This window comes from Mesocricetus auratus, unplaced genomic scaffold (genome assembly GCF_017639785.1).
Source record: "Mesocricetus auratus isolate SY011 unplaced genomic scaffold, BCM_Maur_2.0 Super-Scaffold_100020, whole genome shotgun sequence".
Lineage (NCBI taxonomy): Eukaryota > Metazoa > Chordata > Mammalia > Rodentia > Cricetidae > Mesocricetus > Mesocricetus auratus.
In genome coordinates, this window is record NW_024429201.1 from 19,528,872 (window position 1) to 19,547,924 (window position 19,053).

A 19,053-nucleotide genomic window follows, 5' to 3' on the forward strand; every position below is an offset into this window, starting at 1 on the left:
TTCTTTGAAAATGTGTTTGAAATGTTCTCACCTGTGATACTGCTAAAGAACTAACAGCCAACTTTCTTTTACAAAGGTCTTACCCGTGATATCGATAAAGAGCTAACAGGCAACTTCCTTTCATAAGCTTTGTCCATTAAGGATGCAAGATCAGCTGTAAGACAAAGGAGAAAGAACCTTGTTAAACACACACATTTCTCCAGAAAAATTCCCAGATCCGACTTCTGCCAGATGGCCGCACACATTACAAAGTCAGTATCAAAACAGATGCTCACTCTTGCTCTTTTTCAGATACTGAGGACAACTGACATTAGTTAGTCACAATTTTAAATGATTTGTTGAACTAGAGAATGTAAAATAATAATTAAAAAATACAAATTTAGCTCTTAAAAGTGGATCAATAAGGTACCTCTGTAAGTAAACACAAAGTATTACATTTGTCAGACTCCAAAAAAAGAAACTCGAGATCGGGCAGGTGCAGTTAACCTGTCACTATAAGGATCCAGGCATTATGCTGGCCTGTCCCTGTCACCTGGAAGAATGCACTCAGGCAGTACCCCAGTCAGCCCAGGTGCAAAGGACCCCTTTAAAAGAAAGACCCCTGCCCACTTCCAAACTCTCTTTGCCGGCTCCTCTCTTTCTGCTCTCTCTTTCCCGCTCTCTTCCCTATGGTTCCCCTTTTCTTCTGTCCTCCCTCTGTCTCTGTGTCGATTTACCTCTCCCCCATCTTCCCCCCCACCCCCTTTCTAATAGAACTTCTCACTTAAGCTGCCTGGCATGTTTGTCCCTCGCCTTGCCTTGGTCAACCTTTCCTGACATGGAATCCGCCAAGGTACCACACACAAAATTCCCCTTACGCCTTATCGTAACAGTCACCATCGCTGACTCCCCAGAGGTGTACAGCAGTCAAATTTACGTTAGCACTCTAAAGGTTTTGTAATGGCCATTTACAAAGGGCCTTCAGATATTTCTGAACAAAGAAAGCAGAATTCCCTTGACTATCTCCTTCCTGATTAGTAGCCTCCACCACCCAGGTGTTGGCTCCTCTCAATAGAACACCAGTAAGAACACTTGGAACTTGTGATGTCACACTCACCCTAAGATACCTGTGATCCTGGACAACACACATTCCAAATGGTTTATGTCACATCATACCACTGCTTCTCAAACTTACAATATTTTCTAGCTCCCCTCATTCTCTGCTCATGATTCAATCCTATTTCACTAAAAGTTATCTAAAGAACATCATCCTATCAGATCTACCAGGCCGTGACCTCTGTGCCGAGACACCCTGCCTTCTAGGGATAAATGGTATAAACAACAAAAACTCCCCATGCTCTCGTTATCCTCACAGTCACTTCTTTCTTCTGTGCCCCTAACAGCAAGCCTCTCCCAGACTCACCCGACAGGACAGTTAGTATTTCCAGGCTCTCTCAGATTTGGGTTTCTAACACTGATGCACACCTCCAGATTGCTAAACCCAGTGGTTAAGTTTCCATTCTCATTTTACTTGAGCTCTCTCTTTAGCCAGAGCTATTCTTAAGGAAATGTTTGTCCTCTCAACCCCACCCCTGTATTGAAACAGGTGGCTACAGCATCTAGAAAACCCACAAACAGATCCTTAAAACCCCTTCCTATTAGGGGACCAATATTGTCGAGTATAGTTAGTTGCTCATAATTAGATACCAAACAGTTCTCTCAAGTCTACACTTATGGCCACTCTTACATTAATGATCAGTATGAGGAATCACTTCCCTTTATTGAAAATGTCTACTGTATTCAAGCAAGCAAGCAAAGACAGGATCAGGAGCTACTGGCCTAACTGAAATGGCCAGCAAGCACCCTTCCCTTGTCCTTTTCACGGTACGCACAGCATCTCACTCATCACAGGACTGAGACAGCTTCGTTGGTCACCTCCAGGCATAGTAACCAGATTCTATCTGAAGCCTTCACACCCAGGCATCTTCAGTCAAGTGGAATTGGCCAGGGCTTCAAAAAAGGCAAGAGCTGCCAAGCCCTCATCTGATGAATAGCATTTACATACTGCAAGTCAGAAAGGTTTGCTGCAAACACACTATGGGACCAATCACCTTGCCTTACAGCGCTGTTGTGATGGATGAGGCAGAAAACAGCCAAGGGCGGGAGGACTAGGACAGCGGGACAGCTGCAGCATATGGAGGGCCAGCACCACAGGCTTCTGGACCGTGGCCTTCCACAGCCAAAGTCACACTTCATGCACGAGTGAGGGCCAACAGATGCCCGAGTTCTGTTCAAGGGCCTGTGCCAAAGACGCTGTTTTGCTGGGTCCTCAGCTCCCCAGGAATACACACTGAAGCTGAGGGCTGTGGACAACACGGACTATGGGAAAATGGACCAGAAGTAAGAATTCTTCATTTAGCAGGAGTTCAACTACAGAACATGGAAACATGTTTAGAAGATGAAACACAGGACAGTAGTAAACTGTTCTTGTTTGAAGATAGCAATAGCACCAAGGATCTAAGGACATAAAAGGTTTTAGTGAGGACCCTGGCTTTCTATAATGATGGTGTGAACTCCCTAAAACTGTAAGCAGGATTGCGGTGGAGGCAGAAGGATCTCTGAGTTTGAGGCCAGCCTGATCTACAGAGCAAATTCCAGGACAGTCAGGGCCGCACAGAGAAACTTGCCTGGGGTGGGGGCACAACATAAAAACGTTTAAAAACAAAAACAATCCTGTGAGGTTCCAGGCCTCCCACCCAGAGTAAGAGTCATATTCTATAGGTTTGCCGTAAACCAGGGGCATCCAGGTCTGTCAGCAAGAGCCAGCAGCTGGAGGTGCAGGCAGTTGAGAAGAATGTAAAAGAGGGAGGAGGCAGGTTTCAGAAGCTCAAAGAAGATGCTAAGTAGAATTTATCTCTGGAATAAGATGAACTATATTGTCTTAGCCACCCTTCTTACCAAAAAATAATGCACTTAAATAGTAATTGTTTTCACATATACAACTGAGCTTTGAAAAAGGTAGGTATAATTGCCAGGGCACACAGACATTCACACGTGGAGGGCTGAGGGAATAATTACTGTGGCACTCTCCCCATGGCATTGGGGAGACCCTGTGGCATAGACCCTTGGTTTTAATAATGGGCAGTATCAGAGGGCAACAAGATGAAGCTGGTTAGGGGGCTCTCGTCAGAGTCTGGAGCTGTATTTGTACTGAAAAGAGAAACTGGAAAACAATGCCTCTATAAACAGGACTGCTGCTCTCTGAGAATTTTAAACCACAAGTCACCTCTGAAGCCTCTGAAACCTTCAAAATATGCCAAGCTAAGGATATTGCTCAAAGGGGTATTCTTTTACACAGAATCTAAAAATAGCTAACTAATCTAAAGGATAAGAAGCATAGCAACCATTGCTTGGGGGCCTGAGTGTGGAGCAGAAAGAAGGGAACAATTTTAAGAGACTAGAGAAAACTGCCTTTGGATAGTGATAGGACTGTGATGTGTAAGGTCATGTACAGCTTCATATCCGTCAAAACTTATTAAACCGTGTGCTTTAGGTATGGTTTGGTTTTATGTAAATACTGCAGCAAAGCTCAAATGAAAGGGACAGATAGGAAAAAACAGGCATAGTACTGATGTCTATAATCCTAGTACCCGGGAGTCTGAGGCCAGACTATACTGCACATCATGAGCTTGTCTCAAAAAGCAAGCAAGCAAGCAGCAAGCTCAGGGGCAGGCTAGACATAAATGAGAACCAGTGGATTTGGAATGTACAAGGCAATGCAACAAGCAACTTTCAGGAAAAGAGAAACGCAGCGTTTTAACCATCAAGGACTCCAGAAGCAGCCTCTCCAGGGCCGGCGGGCGGCGCCAAAGACGCCACACCGGCTGCCTCACCAATGGGGGCCACAGGAGCAAAAGCCTCATATCGGCCCTCCTCTCTCCACCAATCAGCGAGCCGGACCCGAGCAACTCACGGCCCGCCCATACCGATGTCCAATCACGGCGCTCCACATGAGCGCGCGCTTCCTGATAGGTCCGCGCCCAGCGCAGAAGGAAGATCATTTCTCGCAAGGACCACACTGCCATCTACTGCCTGGTCAGCGGAGATGCAGCCACAGGAGCACCCGGAGCAGGCAGCCTCCCTGCAAGCAGTCATGCCACACACAAGAAGTGCTTGTATGAACCAGAGGCGGCAGCAGTTACTTTCTGCTACACAATGGGAAAATACAGTCTTCTAGCAGTCTGAATACCAAACTTCATTTCACATCAAATATTATATCCAGGGGCCGGCCAGGGACTCATTCCACTTATTTCTAAGCTGAATGTTTAGGAACTAAGGCAGACACCACACACCCCCAATCTATAGCTATAGATATGGACAGAGACAACTGAAAGTGGTAGACGGGGACACAAACTCAGATGCCAGTCTCTTAGGTGCAGAACCCACATGACACTTCTTAAGAAAGGCACAGGAGGAAAACATACAAGGCAGTGGTGGCCCATGCTTTTGATCCCAGCACTCAAGAGGCAGAAGCCATTGGATCTCTGTGAGTTTAAGGCTAGCCTGAAACAGAGTAAGTTTCAGGACAGTCTGGGCTACACAAAGAAACCCTTTTTCAAAACAAAGTAGGAGGCAGAGGGGCAACAATGACAGAAGGTGTTCGGTAAACAGTAATTTAATCTGCTTTTCCAAGTATTGCTCTTAACACAGGACGCACAATTGCTCCCGTGACATTTATGTCACAGACTATCATCCTCATTCTTTGGTAAGTAACTTGTTTATTCATGTAGCCAGGACAAAGATCCCTGGATTTGTGTTCATATAATAGATCTAACTATACCTAACACAAGACACAAACAGTGGCTGTCTCCATTTCCTCATCTTTTCTTCATACCTAGGAAAATGTTTAGAAGTTTTCCCAGAATGCACCATTCCTCTATTTGTATTTCCATAGCATTGTGGAGAATTCATGTATGGCACAATCTTTCTAAGTCTGAAGCTGCACTGGGATTATTACTAGTACAGCGGCTTCTAAAGAGGTGAATCACTGACTTCAGAGGGCGTCTCAGCAGGTGTGTAGGTTATTTATGGCGTCCACAATGACTGGAAGGCATAGCTGATACTTTGTGGAAAGAAGACAGACAGCTGGTATAGCATGCAATGCTGTGACTCTCCCCACAAAGCCCTGCCTCGGCCGGGAGCCAAGGTCTAAGCAGAGAAGGGAGATCACGGCAAGGCCAGGGGAAAACCCATGCAGATGGGTGGAGAGCAGAGGTACTGGTGTGAAACTTAGCATTTCTGGGTAAGGATCAAGTGACATTCAACACCCAGATCCTGCCTCTAATACACTCCCCACTATAAGGAGTGAGAGCTCCCAAGACAGGGCTGAGTCCAGGACTAGGGAAGGGAAGGTACAAGATAAGCCTACAACACACTGCTAAGTGAGTAAGAAGCAATGGTGAGAATGAGAATATCGAAGCTAACTGGAAAGCATTTATACTAGCCAGCCAGGCATGGGACACTGGACTTCCAAGTAGTGATAGCAATGAACCACTAAAAACATCCCACCAATAAATCCACAAGATGTCAACATAATTAATGCGTGACAGATAAGTGAGAACCACAACAGGAAAAAGGTCTGTTGCCTAAGGAGAACACTGAGTGCCGAACAGTAAGAGGAGGGGTTGGGGGAGTTGGAAAATCATTCATTGCAGCCTTCACAGTATAGACTGACTCAGGCCAGAAGCATGAATGGGGGAAAAAAATCCAAGGGCAAACTTGAGAAGCAGCAGGAAATCATCATTATGTTAAATGTCTCCCTACTTACAGGCTGCTAGTCAAGAGGGAGGGAAGCCAGTCAGGGTTGCAGTGGAGAATCAGATGCACATGACTACAAGATGGAAGCCGACACAGCTAGTGGAGGCAGACAGACAGACATCCCTGTGTCCAGATGACACACCCTGACAGCCACAACATCAAAGAGCAGTCTGGCTGGGGAGGCGAAACAGGAACCTACCATAAAGATAAGAACAGGGTAGCACAGATGGATGGGGGGCTGGAGAGGTGGCTCATCGGCTAAGAGCACTGGCTGCTCTTTCAGAGGTCCCAGATAAATTCCCAGCACCCACATGGCAGCTCACAACCGTGGAACTCCAGTTCTATGGGATCTGACACCCTCACATAGGCACATATGCAAGCAAAGCACTAATGCACATAGACTAAAAGTGAATAAATTATTTAAAAAGGAAAGATAACAGCATAAGAAATAACTTCATATTAAAGAAGACTTGATTTAAATGCAATGTGAACGGATGGTTCCTGTATTGGAGGAGGAAAAAATGTGATAAAGGACATTTTTAGAGTCAAATGACAAAAAAGATAGGGAAAGAAGCATTGACTAATGAACTCCATAAATATGCTATGGCATATAATATGTTGGGTAATGCATGCTGAAGAATGTAAGATAGAGATTTATAATGCGTGAAACAAACTCAGATAATTAAAAAATAGCATGTGCACACCTCTTTGAAAGGGACACAATAGGTTTTACACACACAGGCTCACACATGTGCACACCACAAAACGAGAAAGCAAAAACAAATTTATCAAAATGGTAACAGAAAGTGACTATGGGCAAAGGGTAGGGAGGAACTTGCTAGTTTTCTGAGTCAACAACACTTCCAGGGGTTAGATATAATTCAGTAAGAGTGCTTGTTGCACACACATGAAAACTTGAGTGTGAATCCCCATCACCCATATAAAAACAAAAAATGGCCTATAATCCCATTACTGGGGGGCTGGGGTACTTACTGATGGGAAGCTTGTGTTTGTTGGTGGTTAACTCACCTCCAAGTTGAGTGAGAGATGTTTTTACTACTTTAAAACCTGTTTCTAATTAACAGAACTAATTTTATTTTACATATAAACACAAAGTACTTCTTTCATAATTAAAAATAAGCTGCATTTCAATGCATCTTCAATGCAAACTGACTAAATACAGACTTTTAAGTTATCCAGCGCCTTACCCAAAACTGTTCATTTTGTAAATAAAATTGTCATTCTACAGCCACTTGCCGTGTCTGATTTTGCCTGTACAGTACATCTGTGACCACGCCCACTGTCCTTTATGTCAGTAGCTGTGCACTCAGAACGCAAGCGTGTAGCTCCTTCTGACTCCTCAGTAAGGCCTAAACAGCTCATTACATTTTGAAACACTACTATACACCAAATTATTTCATTTTTGTTTCTATTTATATCATGGTAATTATGTAAATTTAAAAGTATTATGTATAGGAACATTATATTAGCTTTGAATTTAATTTCAAGACACTATACAGTGCTGTTTAACCCTTTAAAGCAAGAGTCAAACTGTGAACTCCCTATGCAGAGCTTGATCACTCACTTTCACCCCTACTCAGCTCTGCTTTGGCTGGTCCTGTCTACACACCCATTCCAGAGCTGCTGGCTAACCCTGCAACTCACATTCTCAGGGAAGACCATGATCATTCTTAACATCCCAAAGGTAGCCAGAGCTGTCATCTACCTGCCTGCATTGAAGACTCCATCACAAAGAGGGCTTTGCTCTTACTAACAGCAGCACAAGGGTGGGGTGATGTTAGGTCAGTCCTGGAACTCACGTGCTCGACACCAGTCTCATCGCTCACCTCCGATCTATTCACTCTGCGGTGTCCTGACCATGTCCTATCTATTACAGGACAGCCAGAAGTCTGCTAGTACATTTGCAAAATGTGCTTGTGGGGTCAGTGACTTCTTTTAAGCCCTGATAACGTAGACAAGAAAGGCCACTATCTGTGAACTGTGACAAAGAAAGAAGGGGAATAGGAGGCAAACATGAGCTTACTCCTGGGAAGATGTTCACTGTCTTCTCATGGCTTCCATGAGAAGATCTGTCACTTAGTAATGATAAGTTAAGAAAATAATGGGATTGAAAATTTTTAAAAAATAGTATAAGGTATAAAATTCTGTAAAACAGAGACAGGCTGCATGAAACTACATGAGCAAAAAGCAAGATTTGCTCACACAACCTCAGCGTGTGATCATCAAGGCAAATATCACTAAGACAGGATGAGGAATGTAGTGGGCAGCAATGGTGTGCCAAGTGTGAACATAATTCTTTTTAGGTCTTAAGATGCACTTCTGTAAGCAACAGTATCTTTTCAGGTATGCTTCATGGGAGCACATGATGTGAGACACGTGGAGTGACCGTGAATGACAGGATAGAAGGCGGCACCTACCCAGGTGGCACTGCTCCTTCTCTCTTGCTTCCCACTGGTGGCTGTCCATGTACGCTGCAGAAAGTAGGCATCTTTTACCTGAGGGAAAAGACAATCATCTCAACAGGCATGTTGTTTAAAAGATCCACTTTGGCAAATGGATAGCACTAGAAGAAACCATCCTGAGTGAGGTAACCCAGTCACAAAAAAACAAACATGGTATGTACTCACTCAGATATGGATTTTAGACATGGAACAGGGGAGTGCTAGCCTACAATCCCACTGCCAGAGAGTGTGGTAAACAGGAAGGACCCTAAGAGAGAAATGCATGGTACCCTAGAGAAGGGGAAAGGTACAAGATCTCCTGAGCAGATTGGGAGCATGGGGGGAGAGGGGGAGCCAAGAAAAAGAGAGGGAGAGAAGAGGAGGGGAGAGGACATGGGGGAGCAGGAAGGTTGAGTTGGGGGAAGAACAGAGGAGAGCAGGATGAGAGATACCATAATAGAGGGAGTCATTCTAGGTTTGAGGGGAGATCTGGCACTAGTGAGATCTCCAGAGATCTACAAGGATGACACCAATTGGCAAGCTAAGCAATAGTGGAGAGACTACCTTAAATGCCCCTCCCTGATAATGATTTTGATGACTATCTTACATACCATCCTAGAACCTCCATCCAGTGACAGACACAAGCAGAGGCAGACACCCACAGCTAAACACGGAACTGAACTTCTGGAACCCAGTGACAGCGAGGGAGGAGTGATGAGCAAAGGGGTCAAGACTGAGCTGGTGAAATCCAGAGAAACAACTGACCTGAACAAGTGCTGAGAGGCCAATATGGGACTTATCCAGAACCCCTGAATGTGGGTGTCAGTGAGGAGACCTAGGCAATCTACGGGGCTTTGGGTAGTAGATCAGTATTTATCCCTGGCTCACAAATGGACTTTGGGTGCCCATCCCACAATGGGGGATGCTCTCTCAATCTGGACACTTGGGGGAGGACCAAGGCTCTCCCCAGAACGAAATGACAGACTCTAGAGATCCCCCATGGAGGGCCTTATCCTCCCTGGGGAATGGAGTGGGGATTGGGTGGGGGTCTGGGGGGCTGGTGGGGGTGAACGGGCGTGGAGGGGAGGGAGAGGGACCTGGGACTGACATTTGAAGCAAGCTTGTTTCTAATTTAAATGTATAATTTTAAAAAAGTGTTTAAAAAAAGATCTGCTTTACTGAATACGACTTCTATTGTATTTGCAATCTCTAGCTTATGTATTTTTAATAAAAATTCTGTGAGTACTGCACAGTTCACAACAAAATGCAGAAAAATCTGAAAAACTCCTCAGCAATTTTATTCGTAAAAATGTTGGTATTTTTAACCTATTAATGTTAAAACTGAAAGTTATTTATACACTTAAATTACAGCCCAGGTTTTCAGGGTCTTTTTTTTTTTTTTTTTTTTTTTTGGTTTTTCGAGACAGGGTTTCTCTGTATTGTTTTGGAGGCTATCCTGGAACTAGTTCTGTAGACCAGGCTGGTCTCGAACTCACAGAGATCCGCCTGCCTCTGCCTCCCAAGTGCTGGGATTAAAGGCGTGCGCCACCAACGCCTGGCAAAAGTTTATTAATTTATTTATTTTGGTTTTTCGAGACAGGGTTTCTCTGTAGCTTTGGAGGCTGTCCTGGAACTAGCTCTCGTAGACCAGGCTGGCCTCGAACTCACAGAGATCCACCTGCCTCTGCCTCCCAAGTGCTGGGATTAAAGGCGTGCGCCACCAACGCCCGGCCTTCAGGGTCTTAAAAATCCTTCATAGACCCCAAATAACCTGCAGAACTATTGCTAAGTCATTAACTAGATGTTATAGTTATCAATCCTGAAAACATTTCCATTTGATTCTGATTAACATATTTACCCTTATTTTGCATAAGGAGAAGTATCTTATCAATGACTCAGAGCCCCATGAGGAGATGAAAGCTAAACTGGAACCATCACACAGGTGACAGAGCTCAATTCCTGGTGGCTGGCACAGTGCCTGGCTTCAACAGTACTCAATGAACACTCAATACACATAACCTCCTAGAATAAATGAGGAAGGCCTGATGACAGTCTCAACCAAAGTAAAGGACACTCGCAGGGATGCTAGAAATCTACAACATAGAAAAAAAATAAGTGTACCTTTACAACTTAATAATATAAAACAACCCAACTGAAAAGGTAGGCAAAGGATTTGAGCATATATTTCAAAAAAAGGGGGAGTGGGATGTTCTGGACCTGGTAACACAAGTTTATAATCCCAGTCATTGATTCTCTGGCCTCCACATGGAGACACAGCATATATATGTTCCCCTCTCCTACAAAGTAAATAAATAAATGTAATTAAAATTTTTACTGCTGGGCGGTGGTGGTGCACGCTTTTAATCCCAGCAGTTGGGAGGCAGAGGCAGGCAGATCTCTGTGAGTTCCAGGCCAGCCTGGCCTTCAAAGAGAGTTTTAGGACAGTCTCCAATGTCACAGAGAAACCTTGTCTTGAAAAAAAACCGGGGGGGGGACCTTCTGAAACTGAGAAGCTTTTCTAAGGCAAAGGACACGGTCAACAAAACAAAAAGGCAGCCCACAGAATGGGAAAAGATATTCACCAACCCCACATCTGACAGAGGGCTGATTTCCAAAATATAAAGAACACAAGAAGCTAGTCACCAAAACACCAAATAATTCAATTAAAAAGTGGTCTACAGAACTAAATAGAGAATTCTCAATAGAGGAATTTAAAATGGCTGAGAGACACATAAGAAAGTGCTCAGTTTCCTTAGCCATCAAGGAAATGCAAATCAAAACAACTCTGAGATACCATCTTACTCCTGTCAGAATGGTTAAAATCAAAAACACCAATGACAGTTTATGCTGGAGAGGATATGGAGAAAGGGGAACACTCCTCCACTGCTGGTGGGATTGCAAACTCATACAATTACTTTGGAAATCAGCATAGCGGTTCCTCAGGAAAATGGGAATCAAGTCTACCACAGGATCCAGCAATCCCACTCTTAGGCATATACCCAAAAGATGCACATTCATACAATAAGGATATCTGTTCTATCATGTTTATAACAGCATTATTTGTAATACCCAGAACATGGAAGCAACCTAGATGCCTCTCAACTGAAGAGTAGATAGAAAAAATGTGTTACACTTACACAATGGAGTACTATTCAGAGGAAAAAAAAAAAACAATGGAATCTTGAAATTCGCAGGCAAATGGATGGAACTAGAAGAAACCATCCTGAGTGAGGTAACCCAGTAACAAAAAGACAAAAATGGTATGTACTCACTCATATATGGATATTAGACACAGAGCAAAGGAGTACTAGCCTACAATCCACACCATTGGAGAAACAAGGAAACAAGGAGGACCCTAAGAGAGACAGACATACATGGTCCCCCAGAAAAGAGGAAAGAGACAAGATCTCCTGAGCTAATTAGGAGCGTGGGGGAAGGGGAGAGGGAGTTAGAAGAAAGAGAAAAGGAGAAGTGGAGGGGAGAGGAGGACAGAAGAGAGCAGAAAGATTGAGTCAAGGGAAGAATAGAGGAGAACAAGAAAAGAGATACCATAATAGAGGGAGCCATTATAGGTTTAAAGAGAAATCTGGCACTAAGGAAATGTCCAGAGATCTACAAGGTTGACCCCAAATAATAAATTAAGTAATAGTCAAGAGGCTATCTTAAATGCCTTCTCTGATAATGAGATTGATGACTACCTTCTATGCCATCCTAGAGCCTTCATCCAGTAGCTGATGGAAGCAGAAGCAGACACCCACAGCTAAACACTGAGGTGAACTCTAGAATCCAGTTGCAAAGAGGGAGGAGAGATGATCAAAAGGATCAAGACCAGGCTGGAGAAACCCTCAGAAATAGGGGGTTGTTCATGGACCCCAGACTGATAGCTGGGAAACCAGCATAGGACCCCTGAATGTGGATGTCAGTTTGGAGGTCTGGTTAATCTATGGGGCCTCTGGTAGTGGATCAGTATTTATCTCTAGTACATGAATGGAATTTGCGAGCCCACTCCACATAGAGGGATGCTCTCTCAGCCTAGACACACGGGGGGAAGGTCTAGGCCCTGCTCCAAATGATGTGGCAAACTTTGAAGATTCCCCCATGGAAGGCCTCACCCTCCCTGGGGAGCAGAAAGGGAATGGGATAGGAAGTCAGTGGGGGGCAGGGGAGGAGAGGAGGAAAAGGGAATTGGGATTGACATGTAAAACAAGCTTGTTTCTAATTTAAACTAAAAAGGGGGGGAGAAAGACATCCAAGTTAAGATCAAAAAAAAAAAAAAAAAAAAAGAAAGAAAGGAAGAAGGAAGGAAGAAAGAAAGAAAAATTTAATAGTACAAAAGGGGTTGGGGCTATTACTGACAGAGTGCTAACCCAGCATATGTGAGGTCTCTGTTCAATCCCAATACCACACACACACACACACACACACACACACACACACACACACACACACACACTCACTCATACACATACATACATACACACTACACACACACACTCACTCATACACATACATACATACATACACACTACACACACACTCACTCATACACATACATACATACACACTACACACACACACTCACTCATACACATACATACATACACACACCACACTACACACACACATACACTCATACACATTTCACACACCACACTACACACACATACATACACACACTCTCATACACACTACACACACACACACACACAAAATTGTTCCTCCATTTCTGAGGAATTAGTTCCAGGATTTCCCATGGACACACAAAAAGTCCTGACATAAAATGACATTTTAAAACTGACATAAAGTGATGTAGAATTTGAATATAACAGAGGCATACCTTTCTCAATTTTTAAAATTTCTGCTACAGTAAAAAGCTATTTTGTTTGATTATTTAGGGAATAGTGACAAGAAAGAAAAAAAGCTACATGTTCAGTGCAAGTGTAATTTTTTTAAAAAGTACTTTTTATTTGAGGTTAACTGAATTAAGAAAAATGCAGAACCTGTGACTATGGACAGCTGAATACATGCATACACACACAGTCACCCGCACACACCAAGATGTTTGCCATCACTGGCCAGTAGGAAAATACAAAGCAAAGCTGCCTCTTGAAGACCACAATCTTAAAGCAGAAAATACAGTAATGGGTGAAAACAAAACTGTATACATCACTGGTGAGACAATACTGTGGTGAAGGTGACTGGGAAAAAGGTGGAGCCCCAAGTGTTATCACAATTACCAAGTGACCTTACAATTCTACTCCTAGGTAGCTATAAGAATGAAAACTTAAATTTGCATCACATTTATATACCAACGTTCATGGAAGTATTATTAATAATGGATAAAAAGCAGAAGTGCCTGAAATATCCACAGGTTATATACCAAGGCTTTCTACATCATATTATTTAGCAATTTAAAAATAAGAATATTGAAACATTATGTTAAGTGAAAAGATATCAGTCTCAAAAGAACACATATCATATCCCACTCAAATGAAATATATCCGAATAGGCGAATGTAGAGAGGAAGTAGGTTACTTGTTGCCTAGAACTGGGAATGGGATCTGGGAAAGTGAGAGTATAAGAGATATAGATTTGAGGTGTGATAAAAATATCCTAAGTTGGTTGTAAAGATGTTTGCACAGCTCAGTGTTTCTACTATGAGTCATAACTTTGTCCTTCAATGAGTGAGTTGTATGGCATGTGAATTCAATGAAGGGAAAGCAGCTACCCAGAGATCATAACAGACACACAGGCATGACAACCTGAGCTGTACATCGGAGGAGAATGACGGAAGATGATATCTGCCCACTCCTAGCCTCTACATACATGCACACATACAAGCATGTGCAAAGAAGCACACACGTGTGCATGCACACACACATAAACTTTTTAAAAAATAAAATAAAACAGCACATTCATCTTTGTATAATGCTTTATAGATGTCACAAAGGTCTTTCCATCACTACACTCTGGGGGGGGGGGTCTGTATATTAATGTTACAAGCATAGAACTTCCACAGCCAGGGCAAAGGATTAAACGAAGCCAACCAGAAACAAAGTGGAAAATCTAGACTCTCAAACTTTAGTATGCATATGAATCTCACTAAAATGCAGACAGTAGTTTGGGGTAATGACAATGAAAGTCCTCACACTACATAAGAATGAGTAAGAGGGACAAACAGGCTTCAGACTCACAGGCTTAGGGCTCAGCCTGCCCAATTCCTCTCTACAGGTGCCACTCAAAATGTTTACTGAGCCAGGCTGAGGCAAAGGTGGGAGTATCTGCAAGTTCAAGGTCAATCTGCCCTATACAGAATTTCGGGCCAACCAACCAAACATAGTGAGACTCTATTTCAAAGAACTCGAGTTTACAATTTCCCACGCTTTCCCTTGAGCAACAATATTCTTTAAAATAAGTATCCTCAATAAAAAAGAAATATTCTGTCCATTGACTTCTATAATACTTTTTTTTTTTGGTTTTTCGAGACAGGGTTTCTCTGTATTGTTTTGGAGGCTATCTGTCCAGGCCGGCCTTGAACTCACAGAGATCCACCTGCCTCTGCTTCCCGAGTGCTGGAATTAAAGGCGTGCACCACCCACCACCGCCCAGCTGACTTCTATAATACTTTTAAAGACCAAAATTTAGTGAAAAAAACACATCTGTTCCTTATACATTTTATTGTTATTTCATTTCAGCCTTTATTGTTTGTTTGTTTGCTTGCTTGTATTTATTTATTTATTTTTGAGACAGGATTTCTCTGTTTCAGCCCTGGCTGTCCTGGAACTTTGTAGTACAGGGTGGCCCTGAACTCAGAGATCCACCTACTTCTGCCTCCCAGGTACTTGGATTAAAGGTGTGAGCCTCCAGGCCTGGCTCATTATTTGGGCCTTTAATGAAATGTCTCCAAGTGGTTTTTGTTGTTGTTGTTGAAAAAAGGAAGCCTGGCGTTGGTGGCACATGCCTTTAATCTCAGCACTCGGGAGGCAGAGGCAGGCGGATCTCTGTTGAGTTTGAGACCAGCCTGGTCTACAGAGCTAGTTCCAGGACAGCCTCCAAAGCCACAGAGAAACCATGTCTCGAAAAACAAAAACAAAAAACAAAAAAGGAAATAATGTGATTGTGGAAACACACAAGCTTCAGAGTCACACTTTAACTTCTAACCCTTGCCTTGCCAATAATGCTATGAATGACTAGTCAGGTTGTGCAGTACCTCTGTCTTTCGTCATGCACAGAATGAAGGAACACTACCTATCTCAGCATGGTAGTTAAGGACTCACTAGTGTATTAACGTCTGCTAAACAAGGGAGTAAGCTTCCTTCCTCTATCCTTTCCATATACTCTTCTTTGTTGTTCTATCTCAGCCAATTTTTCTTCCATCTTTTTGATCATTTCATCATATTTTAAGTAGAATAAGTAGAAGTCTCAAAGTGTTGCATAGACTGACTGATCTGTTACACATTTGTACAAAGCAGAGTAATTTTCAGATCAAACATTTCAATGTCTCTAAATCAAGTTATTTATCCACAACCCAAGTAATGAGTCCTGTGTACTTATATTGCCTCCCTAAAGCCTCCACCTATGGCCTAATGTAGTGTTTGTCTGATACAACTTACTGCAGTGATGAAAATCTTCTAAATTGTTCAAGACAAAAGCCATCAGCTACATAGATCCAATGAACACTTAAAACACCTTCTACTACCAAGAAACTTAAGTTTTTAATTTTATGTATCTTCACCTTAAATTTAAATAGCTACAGGTACTAGCATCTACTGTGTTGGAATAGCACAGGCACAGTATGTTTACTAGTTTAAACCAAAATCAAACTACTCAATTAAAGGTTCTCTCAAGTTGCTCTAAGAAATTTTCATTCCCTTGTTAGAATGGTTGTCCCAGACATTATAAGCCACCAACATACCTTCCTTATCTACTAGATAGGGATCTTAATGGATTTCAAAGAATTACTAGCAAACATAAACCAAAATATTAAGTAACTCTACAGAACATTCTTACTTTAGTACCAAGTATTGTTCATATTAATTGACCAAATGTGTGATATGAACTACCAGGTAGTTCAATCAGTTAATCTTCAGAAAACTCTTTAGGTCAACTATAAAGTTTTTTAATGGCTGTATATTAAATATGTGAGCAAGTGTATATTGCTTTTTTTTTTTTTTTAGGTGGTGTTACGGGAGGTTCATTGAAAAGAGGAGATAAGCGGCACTGGAAACATCCCGGTGTGGTTAGTACATTTTACTCCTATAATCCGGCACATCTTCAAACATGAGGTTGTAGCCATTGCAAACTTGGCTTTTGTAAATATTTGAAAACGTGTTTTCATCATCAGATGCACTAAAAAGGCTTTGGGTGTCGTGCGATTCAACTCAGACATCAACGTGCTCTACAAATAACTATTAATACTTGTTCACCTACATGTGGAAAACGGTAACAAGGAAATGTCAGGTAGAAGCTGTGACCAAGGTCATCGGGGAAAATGAAGTTAGTACTGAGAGGTCCTTTCGCTAGGTAAAAACCGGGGTTCCGACCATCAAGTACCAGGTAGTAAGGAAAACTTGCCTGATGCCCCTCCAAAGAAACTTCAGGAGGAAGAAAACGGTTCTATCCCCAGGGGCGAATATATTTGGGTTTTACATGGTTAGCAAAATGTCTACTGACATAACACATTAAACCTGAAAGGTATACGCAAAATCTCTCATGCCATAGCCTTCCTCTACTTTTTGTAATCTTGGACTGGCGAGCACTACCCTTAAAGAAAAATGCGTTAGTTCTCCTTTCTACACTACCAATAACCTAAAAGGCTTCTCTAGCAACCGGATCCCAGAAGCATTGTGCTCTTCTTGAAAGTCTACCGCTCCCTTCCTTCAGTGAACAGCGTTTTGGGGGGCCTACTGGAGGGGCCCCTCCAAGGCAGCAGCCACCAACCTGCCAGGGAAAGGCGAGGCGTAGATAGTCTCCGAGCCAGTAGCATCCCACACCGCACCATGGGGGCCGCCATCTTGAAGCGTACCAAGTGGAACGCCGGCCCGGGGGGGTGTCACCTCCGCCGGAAGTGGACCACTTAGGGCGTTCCCCCTTGCCGGGTCCCGCAGTTGGTGCGGTCCGGGCCGGGACAATATGGCTACGGTATTTCGGCCCCTGGAACAGTTGCGAGCGCCACGTCCTTCGTGGCATCCCGGGGTGACAGGCTCAGGCTCTGCCTGCGGCCGCTGCACTCTCGGAGGTACCCGCGGCTTCACCCTGTGGAAGGAGGGAGGGGGAAGAGGAGGAGCATGTGACCCCAGCGGTGTCTTTGGAGCAGGTTCCGGCGACCTTTTCCTCTGGTTGCACGTGTTTGCAGCCCCGTTTGCGAGAGACCGTGAACACCTCCACTTGGTGCCTTGGTGCAAAGGGCAGCTAGGGTCTGGACTCAAAGGTCCACGTTGCTCTTGGAGAGCACTCCTCACCTTGTGGGAGGATTTAAGAGATGGGAACCCCAGCCGTGCTGCTTACATGCTAAAAGACAGGCTTCCTCATCCCCCAAGTTATTCCTTGCTGCCTTTCTGTAAATAGTAAACGTGAGACTGCTACTGAGTGGTAATAAAAGTGTTTAACGTTCTGGTGTACTTTACATATATGAGCTTTTTTTTTTTTCCTTCAGTCATCATCCAATCGTAGAGGTAATAACATTCACAGACTAGGAAACAGACACGGTTGTCACTTGCCCAAGGTCACAAGGAGCTGGCTAGGGGAGTATTTGAACAAAAGACATGGTCTGACAGCTTCGCAGGATTAGCTTTTCATAAATAGCTACTTTTATTATTACTTTATCTTAGCAGAATCCGTGCACGATTTTTTTGGCTAAGCTTCATTTGTTTTTATCTCGTGCATAGCCAAAGATGCTGAAGGATACAGTCCAGATTTACTAAGCTGTAGTCGGTGACTTCTGATTTAAGGCTGCTTGAGTCCAGATCTGAAAGGCCGTCTTCAATTCGGAACTTACAAAACTGGAGGTCACAATGTAGCTTTTCCCAATATCCCATGGTTCTTGAACCAAGATAAACCAAACGTGGTGTGTGTATGTGTGTGTGTATGCAGTTGCTTAACTAGATGGGAGATGACCATTTCTTCTTTGTGTCTTATCATGTCAACTAGTCTTCACACTCCATTAATCATTACCTACTTTGAAACGTAAAACTTTTGCCAAGATTTGCAGTCAGTAGTAGACTGGAGATGTTTGTTTCCCCACCAGGGATACTATCATGTTTGTATATATCAAGATGGACCATTTATTACTCTAATAGGTGAGGATGAGTTCATTAGAGGCAGCCAAGCTTTAACATGCTATTTGCTAGGGGAAAGAACAATCAAAATAATTTCAATTATTTTCTCTTTTGGTTTTTTTTTTTTTTAGCTAAAAGATACCTACTCACAGACAGCATTGTGAAATTAAAGGAATTCCAACAAAAGAAAGTGACTATTGCACGTAACCTTCCCAGTACCAAAGGTAATAAATAGTATTTGTTTCATTAATTCTTTTATCGATTCTCATTCAAACTTCCTCTCTGTCTCTATTTATTCTTCCAAGACCTGCCTCTTAGAGAGAGCGAGAGAGAGAGAGAGAGAGCGCGAGAGAGCATTTGCTTCGTTTCCTAGTCTACCTTTCATCTCACACACTACTACTGAAAGTCTACAACTCTTCTCTTAGCCCTGCCCCCAGGATCCCAGGGAAATAGTGAAATGAGCCCTGTGGCCAGTCATCTAGATCTGTGCCACTCAGAATATGATTGAGGACCAGCAT

The 19,053-nt window shown here is 43.1% G+C and overlaps 2 protein-coding genes across 3 annotated transcripts in view; one reads left to right on the top strand and one right to left on the bottom strand.

Annotated features, from left to right (window-relative positions):
- Window positions 1-17,410, bottom strand: part of Mrps27 (mitochondrial ribosomal protein S27) — an 84,466-nt gene extending 67,056 nt beyond the window's left edge. For both annotated transcript variants that reach the window (XM_021223027.2, XM_040729103.1), the window contains exons 1-3: window positions 17,199-17,410; window positions 8,235-8,312; window positions 84-154 (exon numbers count right to left, since the gene is read on the bottom strand). In XM_021223027.2, the coding sequence (XP_021078686.2) occupies window positions 84-154; window positions 8,235-8,312; window positions 17,199-17,271 (222 nt within the window). In that variant the 5' untranslated portion in view covers window positions 17,272-17,410. The remainder of the gene's footprint in view (window positions 1-83; window positions 155-8,234; window positions 8,313-17,198) is intronic.
- Window positions 17,349-19,053, top strand: part of Ptcd2 (pentatricopeptide repeat domain 2) — a gene marked incomplete at its 5' end in the record, with an annotated part of 28,562 nt that continues 26,857 nt past the window's right edge. The window contains 2 exons of the mRNA XM_040728817.1: window positions 17,349-17,496; window positions 18,667-18,759. Coding sequence (XP_040584751.1) covers window positions 17,349-17,496; window positions 18,667-18,759 — 241 coding nt within the window. The remainder of the gene's footprint in view (window positions 17,497-18,666; window positions 18,760-19,053) is intronic.